Raw genomic sequence first — 13,472 nt, forward strand, 5'->3', positions numbered from 1 at the left:
GCAATGTGTCCTCACCTCCCTTTTTAGAAGAAAACTTCACCCCTGGAATCATAAGCCAGTTTCTTTTGTTCCAGAATGCCCTGCAGCCTCCCCACCTCCCATCCACTACTCCCCTCTGGGTTGGTCCCCCTCTCCTCAGGGGTCTAGAGGGTGTGACCCTGCGGGGCTGGCTGCCAGCCCAGCCCTCCCTCCACACACCCACCCTTCCTGCTGCTCCCAGCACCGGAGGCTGCTCAGCCCAGAACTCCCTCTAACGGCTAGCTTTTGTGGAAGGTTCTGCACTAGGGTTGAAAGACAAAAAGCTAGGCTGTCCCCTCCAGCTCTGATGTTCCTGCTGTGGTTTCCCCTGGATCCCGCCTTTGTTTTCCTTTTTTAAGTTCCAAGAAAGCCTCCAGGAGACTTTTGTGACCTCACCCAATTTCCAACATTCCGGATTTAGTTGCTTACCCCTTTCTTCTCAGACTTTAAATCACTGTTCTCTTTCCGGGGGTGAATCAGAACTATGAGGCCAGAGAAACAGTGGGACGGCAAAAGCTTATCAAAAACAAATCCTGCTCCCCTGGAAAAGCATTTTTCCCAAAGAGCTTCCAAGAATGACAAAGTGAGGTTACATTTTACATGGAGTGCATGAGAGCTAAGCAGCTAATAATAACGCACAAAATCTCATGGAGAAGCAGGTAAAATCAACATTAAAAATGGTCCCTCCAAACCGGCCGTTCCGCGACCCCCTCCCGCTCTGCGACAGCAACTCGACTCCGGCGCGTGGGATTTTGCTGCAGCGACACTGCCCACGCGTTCCCAACTAAGACTCAGACCACGCCAGCCGTGCCACGAGGTGTGTTTTATTTTCATTAAACATACAAATAATTTGCTATAATATCCCAGGGCAAACCGGAGAATTTGGCAGTCCGATTGGGGGGGGTCCCCTCAGAGACCCGCAGGCCGGTGGCGTCGGCACGGAGTGCCCGGGTTCACAGTGCAGCTTGTCGCTCGTGTCCATCTTGCAGGTGGCTCTTCTTCCTCCACATCACGACTGGGGTGTCTCGAAGATGACGGGGGTGGGGAATCCTTTAGGTTCTTAGGAAATTTCACTCCGCTTCTCCTGCTCAATGGCTGTAGAGAGAAGGAAGGCGGCACTGGGGGATGAGGACACCTTGCAACCCCCCAGCCGAGGAACCCACGAGGTCTGGGTCTGAAGAAAGAGGCTTGGGGCTGGGAAGACATGCGCTTCGTGGAACAAAAAGGGGGCCGGGGCCGCAGGGACCCGGCGCCGTGGTCAGGTGGGGGTGGGGCGGGGTTCTCGGAAAGGGCGGGGGGGGGGGCCTGGGCTGGGGGCACGCGGACCCGGAGGCGGGGGCGCACTCACTCTCTTTGGTCGGCAGGGTGTTCTTCTCCTGCGTCTCCGTTTTCTTCAGCTTGGCCTTATCGAAGCTGGCGATTTCCCCCATGTCCGGCTTGTCTGCCATTTTCTTAAAGCGATCCTAGTGGGCAAAGCGAGGCGGTTGGCCTGCGGCCGGGGCCAGCGTCCCCTCCGCCTCTCCGCCGACGCCTCTCGACGTGGCACTCGGCCGGGGCGTTCCCGGTCCCCGCAGGCCGAGGATCTGGGCGCGTCCCGCACCCCCCCCCGCCCCAGCCCCAGGGCGTGGTCCATCGGCCGGGCGTCCCGTCGGGGAAGGGCGCCTGTTGCGGCCGCCGCGCGCCGGCCAGGTTCACCAGCTCCGACCCCACCCGGATGGGGCCCCCGCCCTGGGCAGCGCTCACCGTGGAGTTCCGCTCCGAGCCGGCGCCTGGTGCTCCCACTCGCGTTGCTGCAGCAAGAGACAAAAGAACGGCGCCCGCCCCTCGTCTTATATACGCCGCGCCCCGCCCCGCCCCTCGCCCGCCGCAGCGGGGGCGGTGCTGGAAGACGATGGGCGGGGGCGGGGGCGGCGCGGGCCCCTTGCTTCCCCGCCGCGCCCTCCGCTGGGCTGCCTCGCGGGCTGGGCGCGGCTCTTCCTGTCCCGGTGGGGGGTGGGCGGGAGACCCAGCTCCCTGCGCCCCCAGCTCGCCTGGCTTCGCGGTGGAGGCTGTGGGCGCTGCCGGGTGGGCGCCGGGCCCTAGCTTTCCGTTTGGGGCTGCGCTCCCGTCCGCGGGAATCTGCTGCTCCGCTCCAGAATGGGCGTGGGGGCCGGCGGGGGAGGGGTGTGTGGTGTGTATGTGTAGTATGCAGTTGTAGGTGTGGATGGATGTGCGGCCTTGCACGCGTGCTCTGCAGTAATCCCTGCTCGCAAGAGACCCCCCCATCCCTGTGCAGTTGCCCCCCCCCCCCCCGACCTCCCAACTCCCCTTTTCCTCTTCTCGGGGAGGCTGAGCCCTTGCGTCGTCTCGCACTAAAAGAATCCTAGCCGAGGGTTCCTAGTGATGAAGGGACAGGGGAAACAGGTTTCCACTGCTCTTTGCTCAGATTGGGGCTGGTTGCCCTCTCTCGTCTGCCTTGCTGAGCGGGGCGGCTCTTGCGGGAGCGGTGGCGGGTCATCTTGAATGCTGGTTACAAGCATTGTCTGAAGGGCGGTAAACAGTCGGAGAGGGCTCTCTGTAGTCCTTCTCTCACCAGGGCTCTAGGAACACTGTGTCCAAGGGTGTGGTTTTCTTCCTTGAAGTTAACCTTGAAAATATCCCTGCAAACGTTCTTATTTTCCTTATTAACCCATTATAGGAGTGGTATAATGCGATTGTTCAAATCTTTCTTAGAAAAGTTGTATTTTCAGTTGTAGTATCTAAAGATGTTTAGATAGTAAGTTCCATAAATTAACAACCCCAGGGGGTGAAGCTGGTCTTTTGTTTTATTTGTCCCGAACTTTCCTCTTTTAAGTGTCAGGGGGTATTATTAGCAAGCTCTGTTAAAGTGGGATTTGGTGGAAACATCCTAAATCCTGTCCCCGCCGCCCTGATTTTATCTGCTTTTCTCACATTCCCTCAGTGTGTTTGGAACAGAAGGAAGAGTATTTAGGCGTATGAATGTGATATACCAAACTCCTGTGTGGCCTTGGGCAAGTCTTTTCCTACACCTCGGTTTCTTCATCTTTAAAATAGCTTTAGCATAAAGCTTAAGTGAGGTAATAGAAAAGGCACCAAAATGGCAGCCCCATGAGACTGCCATACTCACACTTCATTAGTGTATCAGTCAACTATCTCCACAATATGCCGTGTAACAAACTACCCCAAAACTCAGTGGCTTAAAATAATAATCATTTATTTTTGCTCATTCATCTGCTGGTCAGTCAGCTGCTGCTGGGTTGCGCTAGGCCGGGCTGGGTTCCAAGCTGCCAGTTGGATCTCATCCTCTGGACCAGTATCTGGCTGATGCTTGTTCTTCCCAAGGTGATGGCAGAACAGGAAGAGGGTGTAGCACAGAAGAGTGTAGGAGTGATGAAGTGTGTGTAAAAGCATATTATGTCAGCTCATGTCTATGAACAACCCATTGGCCAAACCCACTGTTAACGGAGTGGAGAAGTATATTCCACCCGTGGTGGGGGAGGGAGGGGAATGAATATTTCGTGACTAAAAATCCAACTTCACAGGCAGGGAAGGCAAACAGCTGTAGCAAACAGCCCCCAAAGTGGCTTAAAGCAATAAGAATTTATTTCCCATTCATGCAGCAACACTACATGCTGGTGTTTCTGGTCGGGCAGCTTACCTCCATGTAGTGACTCAGGTACCCCGGCTTCTCTCTTGTCACTCTGTCCTCCTCTGGGTCCTGGAAGTTTACTCCATTCAGCCAGTGGATAGGAAAAGAGGAAAAAATACAGGACTGCATTAGAATTTTTATGGACCAGTCTTAAAAGTAGTCTCCATTATTTCTGCTCTCATCTCTTTGGCCAGGACTTAGTCTCATGGTCTTATCTAACTGTGAGGGAGGCTGGGAGTGTAGTCAAGCTGTGCACCCAGGAGAAAAAGAAAGCAGGCTTGGATGGACTTGGAGCATTCTTTGCGATACACTATTGAAGGATCTGTCAAACTTGAGCTTGAAATTTCCAGACATCCTGAGACATCGACTTTTTGGAAGGTCTCACTGCCACTTAATTCCTTTTCAGATGCAATGTCAAGCATTATTTAGGTGTTACCTTACAGGGCCCCACCTTTGGCCTGAGCATTTGTCCCAGTTTGGACCTCTGGTGAACTCCAATTCCAACTTTTATTTTGGAAACAAAGGAATCTATTTCTTCTAGAGACAGCTATAATACACGTTTCAAACGCCTTTCTTGAGTATAGCTTGTCCTGTGTGACTTTCTTTTAGTGAATGAAATATGGCAGAAGTGATGCTTTTCAGTTTATGAGGTTAGGACATAAAAGGCCCCAGGGCTCTGCCTGACTCTCTCAGGATGCCTTTGCACTCTGAGAAAACCAAGCACCGGGCGCCTGGGTGGCTCAGTTGGTTGAGCGACTGCCTTCGGCTCAGGTCATGATCCTGGAGTCCCGGGATCGAGTCCCTCAGCAGGGGGTCTGCTTCTCCCTCTGACCCTCCTCCCTCTCGTGCTCTCTGTCTCTCATTCTCTCTCAAATAAATAAATAAAATCTTTAAAAAAAAAAAAGAAAACCAAGCACCTACAAGGAAAGGCTACTTGTAGGCATTCCAGCTACAGTCTCAGCTGAGGTCTGAGCCAACAGCTAGCATCAACCAGTAAGCAGGCAAACAGGTGAGCCTTGAACTGCCCTGGCTAGTTGTCGCTGGCCAAATTACAGGTTGGTGAGCAAAATAAATTTGTAGTTGTTTTAAATCACTAAGTTTGGGGATGTTTTGTTATGCAGCAGCACCATGAGATGGAAAAGTCATAACTTACTGGTGTCAGGGTCTCAGGTCTCATTTGGGGATTTTTCCTAAATATCTTCTGCAATACCCACACATGTACTTATTCAGTAAACATTTATCAGATATCCATGAAGTATCTGGCAGTGTCCTCTGGATGTGGAAGACGTAAAGATGATGAGACTCTTGAGTTACAAGTCTAGTGTGGTAAATGAATTACTCTGAGTCAATCAACAAGCTCATGCTCATACCTTGCATTTACTTATGACTTGGGTGTCATTTATGTCTGACAACATTTCAGCCTGCTGCTTGGAACAGATTGTATACTGTTAACAGATGGTGTTGAGAGAGCTGAACCACTCAACTCCAATTACATTTCCATTTTCTTTGTTGAGAAGGATGCTTTGGAAAATGTCGAGCTAATAAGAGGAAGCTAATGGACTCTTGATGACTGTCAACTGCAGGGTAGGGAGGTGGGGGAGGGCGTCGGTGTGGGGGAAGCCTTTAGAGATTTGCTGTGGGGCAACATTCCTCAGGCCTGTTCAATTTGACATTTTTTTTTTAATTGGGGATTTGAATGGGGATGTAGATAGAATGCTAATTATATTAGGAAGGATGTAACTGTAAATGCTAGGGCAAGCTGGATCCTGTGGAGAGATGGAGAAAATATGATGAGACTAGACCTGATAGGGACAGATGTGGGGCCTTCTTGATCTGACCAGAAACCCTACAGGTACAGACAGATGTGATGAACCTGATTACCTCTTAAGAGGAGGTGAATTTTGTGTTTGTGTGAGTAAGAGGAAAGAGTTTTCGGTCCGAGTTTCCCCTGACTGTAAGGAAGACATTCACTCTGCTTCAGAGTTTTTGCCCTTGTTGAAATGCTCATGTGAGATGTTCTTCTTAGTCTAGATATTCACATTGTACACCTTCTTATTTCATTTAGAAAGTTGCTTAAGTGTCCTCTCCTCAGAGAACCTTCCTTGACCACCCATATAGAGTAATTCCCCTGTTATTCTCTTGACTTTTACCTTGTTTCATCTTTCTTCATAGAATTCATCTCTACCAAATGTGTTATATATTCCTTTATTTGTTTATTGTCTCTCACCCCACACTAGGAAATGGAAGAGCTCAATCTGTCTGGTTTACCACTGCATCCCCAGCACCAAATGCAATGCATGACACCGTAAGTGCTCAATCAATATTCTTTGAACAATACAAAAAATTCTTTTGTTTTAAATATTTATTTATTTGGGAGAGAAAGAGGGCAGGAAAGGGGCAGAGCTAGAGGGAGAGAGAAAATCCCAAGCAGATTGTGAGCTGAGTGTGAGCCCGACATGGGGCTTGATTTCACAACCCTGAGATCACAAGCTGAGCTGAAACCAAGAGTCAGACGCTTAACCAACAGCGCCACTGAGGTGCCGAGGTGCCCCAATACATAAAATTCTTAATCAAAATGAAATAAACTATGCTGGAAGAGGTGATGAGTTCTCTGTCCTTGGAGGCATTCAATGAGAGGTGGATAGCCAGGTATGTGGACTGTTATAGAGATAGTTCAGACCTTGTGCTGGAGTAGGCTCACAGGTGAGCAAATCTATTTCTCCCCAGATGACCTTTCTGGTCCTTTTTTTTGCTGTTATTTCAGCCTCCTCTTGGGTACCAGTTTTGCCAGCCTGAGGATAGCTGTGTGACTCTAACACAAAGGAGGTATGAGGAGCAAAGAAATCAGGCTGTGACCTCTGTATTCTCCACACCATCAAAGCTCTAGTTCTCTTTGTAGGTCATGGAATTTCAGGACTTCTCCAAGATAAAATTGTGAAAAAGGGAAAGCAGGCCTTTGAGGTTCAGTCTCGCTGACAATTGTTCTGCTCTGTAGTTGTGTGGAGGAAAACCCCTTATGTAAACGTTGGCAGCTGCTTAGCTCGCCCAAGTGGCTAATAGCCACAGAGTGGGAATATTATTGCTCCGGTTTTCATCTCTGGCGCCAGAATAGCAATAATCGTGGTGACCAATATTATGGAGCCGCTCTTGTGCTCCAGGCCCTGCACAAAGGACTTCTATGGGTATTATCCCACTTAATCCTCCCGGAAGCTATGTGAAATGGCACTATTTTGATCATTTCTGCTTTACAGCATAGGATCTGAGACTTGGTTAAGGTCACACTGCAGGTAATTGGCATTGTTGAAATCTGAATCTGGGTTTAAATTTTTAATTAAATTTTAACATGGAACGATTTCCACATTAAGAGCTCTATTTTCTCATGGCAGCATTCGATTAGCAGCTGCACCCCTGAAATGGGCCATGTCCTCTTCACTTGACTGGGTTCTCTACCACTCCCTAATGTCTTCCCAGCATGGAGACCAAAGGTGGTTGTCATTTCTCGTATCTGTACTGGTGTTTTCCTTATAGTAGAGAAATATTTCTTGTGCCCGGACCTCTCTCTGTGGAAGTCAACTTTTAAGGTGGTCCTCAATGATCCCCCCGTCTTGTTCCCACCTTTGTGAAGTCCCCTCCTCTGTTGTACCAGGATAAGGTCTGTGTGACCAATGTTTTATGGCAGGGGAGATAGTATGTCATTTCCGAAGTTAAGTTATAAAAGACTATAATTTCCATTTAGGTGCCTGGCTTTATCTTTCTTTCTCTTGTATCTCTCATTCTGGGGCAAGTCGGCTGCCATATTGTGAGCAGTTCTATGGAGAAGACCATGTAGTGAGGAGCTCAAGTCTGTGGCCAACAGCCAGTGAGGAGTGGAGGCTATCAACAAGGGAGTTGGGAAGTGGGTCCTCTGGCCCCAGGTGAGTCTTCAGATGGCTGCAGCGCTGGGTGACAATTAAAAAAAATTTTTTTTTTAAAGATTTTATTTATTTATTTGACAGAGACAGCGAGAGCAGGAACACAAGCAGGGGGAGTAGGAGAGGGAGAAGCAGGCTTCTCGCGGAGCAGGGAGCCCAATGGGGGCTCGATCCTGGGACTCCAGGATCATGACCTGAGCCGAAGGCAGTCGCTTAACCAACTGAGCCACCCAGGCGCCCCAGCTGGGTGACAATTTGACTGTAACCGCCTGGGAGACCCTGAGCCAGAACTGCTGAGCCAAGCCATTCCCAGAAACTGTGAGATAATAAGTGGTCGCTGTGTTATCTTGCTAAGATTTGGAGTAGTTTGTTACTCAGCAATAGATAAACTAATTCACTATCAAAAGTGGGGAGAACAAATAGATCAAGAGTACTATGTAGCTAAAGCAATGAAAGAAAGAGCCTATTTATCTGTGGAAGAAAGAATACTTACATCATTGTGAAGCCTGCCACAGTAAGAACTAGGTATATGGGAAAGATGAACCATGACATCTTAATGAGCCAGGCCCATTTTACTTCTTCACATGGTCTACCTGGCCCCTCTAGCTCTTTGAGTCTTTCAAGCTTGCTGTAAAGCAATGGTTTTCAAACTGTTTTTGACCTTGATGATTGCCTCCCTCCCCAAGAAGTGAATTAAGTACATTTCACATTGTGACTCACATGAGCACGCACAAATGAAACAAAAGTTCCCTAGAACAATATTCACTTTCACTATGAGTATTGTACTCTAAGCTTCTCTGTTCTATTCATTTTCATTTTTAAAACCTCTTCATTTTGAAATGATTATAGACTCACAGAAAGTTGCAAAGATGGTACATTGAGGTCCCCTGTGTACTCAATGGTAACATCTTCTATAACTATAGTGCAATATGAAAACCAGGCAACTGACATTGGTGCAGTCTACAGACTTTTCCAGATTTCACCCATTTATTATGTGCATGTGTGTGTATTTCTCTGCAATTTTATCACATGTTCAGAGTTGTACAGCCACCACAATCCAGATGCAGACCTAGTCCATCACCACAAAGGGAATCCTTCGTGCTACCCCTTTATAGTGTCACCTACCCCCATTCAACCCCGGCTCATAACCCCTGGCAACCACAATCTGTTTTCCGTCTCTAAAATTTTGCCTTTTTTTTTTTAGATTATTTATTTGACACAGAGAGAGCGAGAGCAGGAACACAAGCAGGGGGAGTGGGAGAGGGAGAAGCAGGCTCCCTGCTGAGCAGGGAGCCCGAAATGGGACTTGATCCCAGGACCCTGGGACCATGACCCGAGCCGAAGGCAGACACCCAATGACTGAGCCACCCAGGTGCCCTAAAATTTTGTCTTTTGAGTTTGGCTTTTCTAGCTCAGCAGAAGGCCCTTGAGATCTATTCAAGTTGTGGAGTGTATCAGTAGTTTGGTCCTTTTTATTTCTGAGTGGTATTCCATGCCATGGATGTACCTGTTGAAGGTCATTTTGATTGTTTGCAGTTTTCAGCTATTAAAAATAACACTGCCATGGACATTTATGTACATTTTTCTGGTGTGCGCAGACATAAGGTTTCATTTCTCTGGGATAATGTCCAGGGGAGTGGTTGCTGGGTCATATGGTAAGTATATTTTAGTTTTGTAAGAAATTACCAAACAATTTTCAGAGTGGCTGTACCATTTTACATTCCCACCAGCAATGTGTAAGAAATTCTTAGCATTCTCGCCAGTATTTGGTATTACCACTATTGAAAAAAATTTTTTTAAGTTTTATTTAAGTAATCTCTCCACCCAATATGGGGCTCAAACTTAGGACCCCCAGATCGAGTCCCATGCTCTTCTGACTGAGCCGACCAGGCGCCCCTCATCGAGGTTTTAATTTGCATTTCCCTAATGGCCCGTGGTGTTGAACTACTCCTTTTCATTTTATTACTTCATTAAAAATATGATCATGACCTGCCAACTTGATTTTATCATCCACCAACTGGTTGCAAACAGCAGTTCAAACCCTGTTGTAGTGGGATCCTTTCAATCAGTGGGTTAGCATCCTTTATTCTGAAATCATCCCCTCAACTTCTAAATTCTCCTTTTGCCTTCAAACGACAGATGTTTCTGAAATTTTATGTGTCACCCAGATGTCCTCTGGGGTCTGAAAAAGATCTAGATAAGAATGATTCCAACTCCTGTTTGATGCTTTCCCATGGTTTCTCTGAATTTTCTTATGGTTACTTTTGGTCTCTTTAATTTTTGTGTCTCCACAGTGATGCACATCCAAACATGGCCAGCCCTTGGCTTTCATTTCCTTCTTCACATCAATTGTAAATATAAGGCTGGTTTGTGCATTACAACCTTTTTTTTTTTTTAAGATTTATTTATTTATTTGAGAGAGAGAGAGCACTTGTGTGTGTGAGCAGAAGAAGGACAAAGGGAGAGGAAGAGAGAGAATCCACAAGCAGACTCCCCATTGAGCACAGAGCCTGATGCTGGGCTCGATCCCAGGACCCTGAGATCATGACCTGAACTGAAACCAAGAGTGGGATGCTCAATCAACTGAGCCACACAGGTGCCCCCACAATTTTTTTTCTTGCTTTCCCTTAAGCATATTACTAATTGTGTTATCAGGATTTTCACATAGGGACGCCTGGGTGGCTCAGTTGTTAAGCGTCTGCTTTCAGCTCAGGTCATGATCCCAGGGTCCTGGGATCGAGCCCCACATTGAGCTCCCTGCTCGGCGAGAAGCCTGCTTCTCCCTCTCCCACTCTCCCTGCTTGTGTTCCCTCTCTTGCTGTGTCTCTTTCTGTCAAATAAATAAATAAAATCTTAAAAAAAAAAAAAAGATTTTCACATAACTTGTGTTCTACAGATAGTATGATCTAAACAATTAAAAAATAAGATGTAATTGCATTCAAAGTGTACAAAACTTGAATATATATACAGTCAATTCTCATTATTTATGGTTGTTAGTTCTATCAAGTCACTGCTGATGCTGAATTAGTGAATACTAAATCATTGCTCCTAGGACACATACAGTTAGGTTCCCGTGAGCTTTTGGTCACATTTTTGTCAGCTGATCAATACATATCCTTGTTTTATGTGTTTCTGTTGAAAGATACCTTATTTAGTATATATTGTTGTTCATTAACATTAAACTTCCAGCCAATGGCACTTTAAAATACTCGAACATGGGCGCCTGGGTGGCTCAGTTGGTTAAGCAACTGCCTTTGGCTCAGGTCATGATCCTGGAGTCCTGGGATCGAGTCCCGCATCGGGCTCCCCGCTCGGCGGCGAGTCTGCTTCTCCCTCTGACCCTCCCCCCTCTCATGTGCTCTCTCATTCTCTCTCTCTCAAATAAATAAATAAAATCTTTAAAAAAAAAAAAAAATAAAAAATAAAATACTCGAACAAAGCTTATCTGACAATGTATTTTCTCTGTGAGGTGCATCACAGCCTCCTCGTGCTTGAGAATACTAGACAGCCCTTCGGCACTATGCATGGGGCCATTTTGAACAGTGAAATCACCAACAAAAATGAGAAAAGTAGGATACTAAACAGACTGCAAAAAGGATAGTTGTTTACATTATGAGAACTAAAATAAGAAGGCAGAGCATTGCCTTGTTTGGCCTCAGCTAGAAACATGTGCGTTGGGGGACCTAGATTTTTTGGCACTTTGTGCCTGTCCTCAAATGACCACAAAATTGCTGTGGATATTGATTTCGGGGTTACAAATAAATTTTAGGTTATAAGTGAATTCTCAAATAGGGAATCCACGAATAATGAAGATCGACTGTGTTTTCATAGAAGCTGTGAGTTAAATTTAAAAATGTTAAATTTCATATATATTTTAAACAAGATTTTTCCCTGAAATATTATCTAGTATTCTACAGCAAAATGCAAATAATTATTAATGAATTTCAAAATTGCAAGCCAGCCTCATTTAAAAATAAAATATTTGATTAAAATTTTTGTATATGTAGTAGTTAAATGCAATGAATAATTTTTATAAAATTTAAACTGCCTGCAGTTCTAGCATTCAAAGTCTCTCTTGTGGCCAATATAATCTGTATATTGCTTCATATGTGTTATGTGCAGACCTACATATGTACAAATAGAAGAATAACATGAACTGTGTACTATTGCAAAATATTGCTCAGCTGTCACATGTGCACTTGCTGGGAACACTGTGCTAATTTGTGAGTAGTTCCTGTAGCTCTAAGAATTTCTGTGCTAATTTTTGGAACCATAGACTGGAACAGGAAAAGGAGCCAGAAAATGGGCGTTTGGTAATACTGGGAATTACGGTTTCTGAAGAACCTGTGAGGGAAGACGTTTGAGGGACCCAAATGCTTAGGTAAGTGCTCTTGTCACTCCACTCATCCCTAATCTCAGGGGAGTATTTCATCTTTGGTGCTGGCTGGCGGCTAAGCCTCCACACCTGTCTGTCTGGCACTGAGGTGCAGTCAGCCTTTGCTTCCAGGATACGGAGGAAGGAAGCCTGCGTCCGGGTCTGCATGGTGCTCGTGTGTGCGCGGTGGTCTAACGGGCCAGCCCCTCTTGCCTGGGTCTCTGGAAGGGACACCTACAAGCAATGCTGCAAATGAATGAAAGCAAACAAAATCGGGGCGCCTGGGTGGCTCAGTTGGTTGAGCGGCTGCCTTCGGCTCAGGTCATGATCCTGGAGTCCCAGGATCAAGTCCTGCGTCGGGCTCCCTGCTTGGCAGGGAGCCTGCTTCTCCCTCTGCCCCTCCCCCCTCTCATGTGCTCTCTCTCATTCTCTCTCTCTCAAAAAAAAAAAAAAAAAAAAAAGCAAACAAAATCTGTGTGAGTGTCTGTGTAGGAGAAATTCTGTTTCTTTGTAGTTTTTGACCAATTTTCACATATTTCTGACTTCTTTTTAATTTGCATCATTTCTGGAAAATGGGCCCCTTCTACATACTACAGTTTTTATCCTCCTCCTTTAAAGAATATGCAAAACTGCCCTTTTCTGTTCAGTTCATTTGTTCATTTCAGAATTCTGTCTCCTTTATGCAATGTGTTGCTCTTTGGCTTGGAGCCAGATTACTAAGCTTCTCCCAATCGAGCCTGATAAAAAGACAATTACAAGCTCACTGGGGAAGGAGTAATAATTTATAACAGGCAAGTAGGAAGAAAGGATTTATTTACTCTCACTGCACCTCCAGGAAGGATTGTGGTAGCTGTGTGCTTTCAGGCAGGCCCCTTCTGTTGTAATGAAAGTATAGACACATCTCTGAAGCACCTCAGATAGCACGTGGGGGTCAGGAGACCTGGGTCCAGGCACTGGCACCATTACCTGGCAGCCCGGGGCCCGCAGACCGTTGCATCGTTTCTCTGAACTCTGATCTCCTCCTCTAAGAAATGGAGATTGTAATTGAGCTGTCACCAGGATCTGTGAGATCAAGTATCTGAAAGCATTTTGTAGGTGAGATGTATTATGTGAAGGGGCGTGGTTCAACTACTTTGGTTTCTTTTTATAATTTCCCTGCACCATGCTAATTACTTCTCTTTAGTACTTTCCGAGCTAGTCTCAGTATTATTCTATTGTTATCATTCCATGCTCCCCAATAAATGCTCCTGAGCTGAATATGTATGCTTCGAAAGAGGTTTCTGGAAATGTTAAAGGACACGGTGATAATGGATGGAAGAAAATGCCAGAGGGCGCCTGGGTGGCTCAGTTGGTTAAGCGACTGCCTTCGGCTCAGGTCATGATCCTGGAGTCCCGGGATCGAGTCCCGCATCGGGCTCCCTGCTCGGCGAGGAGCCTGCTTCTCCCTCTAACCCTCCCGCCTCTCATGTACTTTCTCGCTAACTCTCGGTATGATGGTGTTAGGGGCCTTTGGGAGGTA

General features: G+C 46.6%; 1 protein-coding gene and 1 long non-coding RNA gene across 2 annotated transcripts; one reads left to right on the plus strand and one right to left on the minus strand.

Moving 5' to 3' along the window:
- Window positions 1–826: 826 nt before the first annotated feature.
- Window positions 827–1,917, minus strand: TMSB10 (thymosin beta 10). Its single transcript, XM_045884658.3, has 3 exons — window positions 1,762–1,917; window positions 1,367–1,481; window positions 827–1,113 (listed from the first exon to the last, which is right to left on the minus strand). The coding sequence occupies exons 2-3, from the start codon at window positions 1,464–1,466 to the stop codon at window positions 1,079–1,081; spliced, it is 135 nt and encodes a 44-aa protein (XP_045740614.1). The 5' UTR covers window positions 1,467–1,481; window positions 1,762–1,917; the 3' UTR covers window positions 827–1,078.
- A 239-nt stretch (window positions 1,918–2,156) lies between these two features.
- On the plus strand, window positions 2,157–13,199 carry LOC135361440 (uncharacterized). Its single transcript, XR_010405579.1, has 4 exons — window positions 2,157–5,972; window positions 7,453–7,581; window positions 11,855–11,959; window positions 12,086–13,199. It is a non-coding gene; the product is annotated as an uncharacterized LOC135361440 (long non-coding RNA).
- The last annotated feature ends 273 nt before the right edge of the window (window positions 13,200–13,472 follow it).

This window comes from Mirounga angustirostris, unplaced genomic scaffold (assembly GCF_029215605.1).
Source record: "Mirounga angustirostris isolate CCGP_5_RB_7025 unplaced genomic scaffold, mMirAng1.0.hap1 SCAF_10, whole genome shotgun sequence".
In the NCBI taxonomy this organism is placed as follows: domain Eukaryota; kingdom Metazoa; phylum Chordata; class Mammalia; order Carnivora; family Phocidae; genus Mirounga; species Mirounga angustirostris.

Bases quoted from the DNA above. Each gene is read 5' to 3' on its own strand.
- TMSB10 (XM_045884658.3), bottom strand. From the start codon at position 1,466: ATGGCAGACAAGCCGGACATGGGGGAAATCGCCAGCTTCGATAAGGCC. The intron at 1,114-1,366 runs GTGAGTGCGCCC...TTCTCTCTACAG, and splicing joins CACCCTGCCGACCAAAGAGA to CCATTGAGCAGGAGAAGCGG.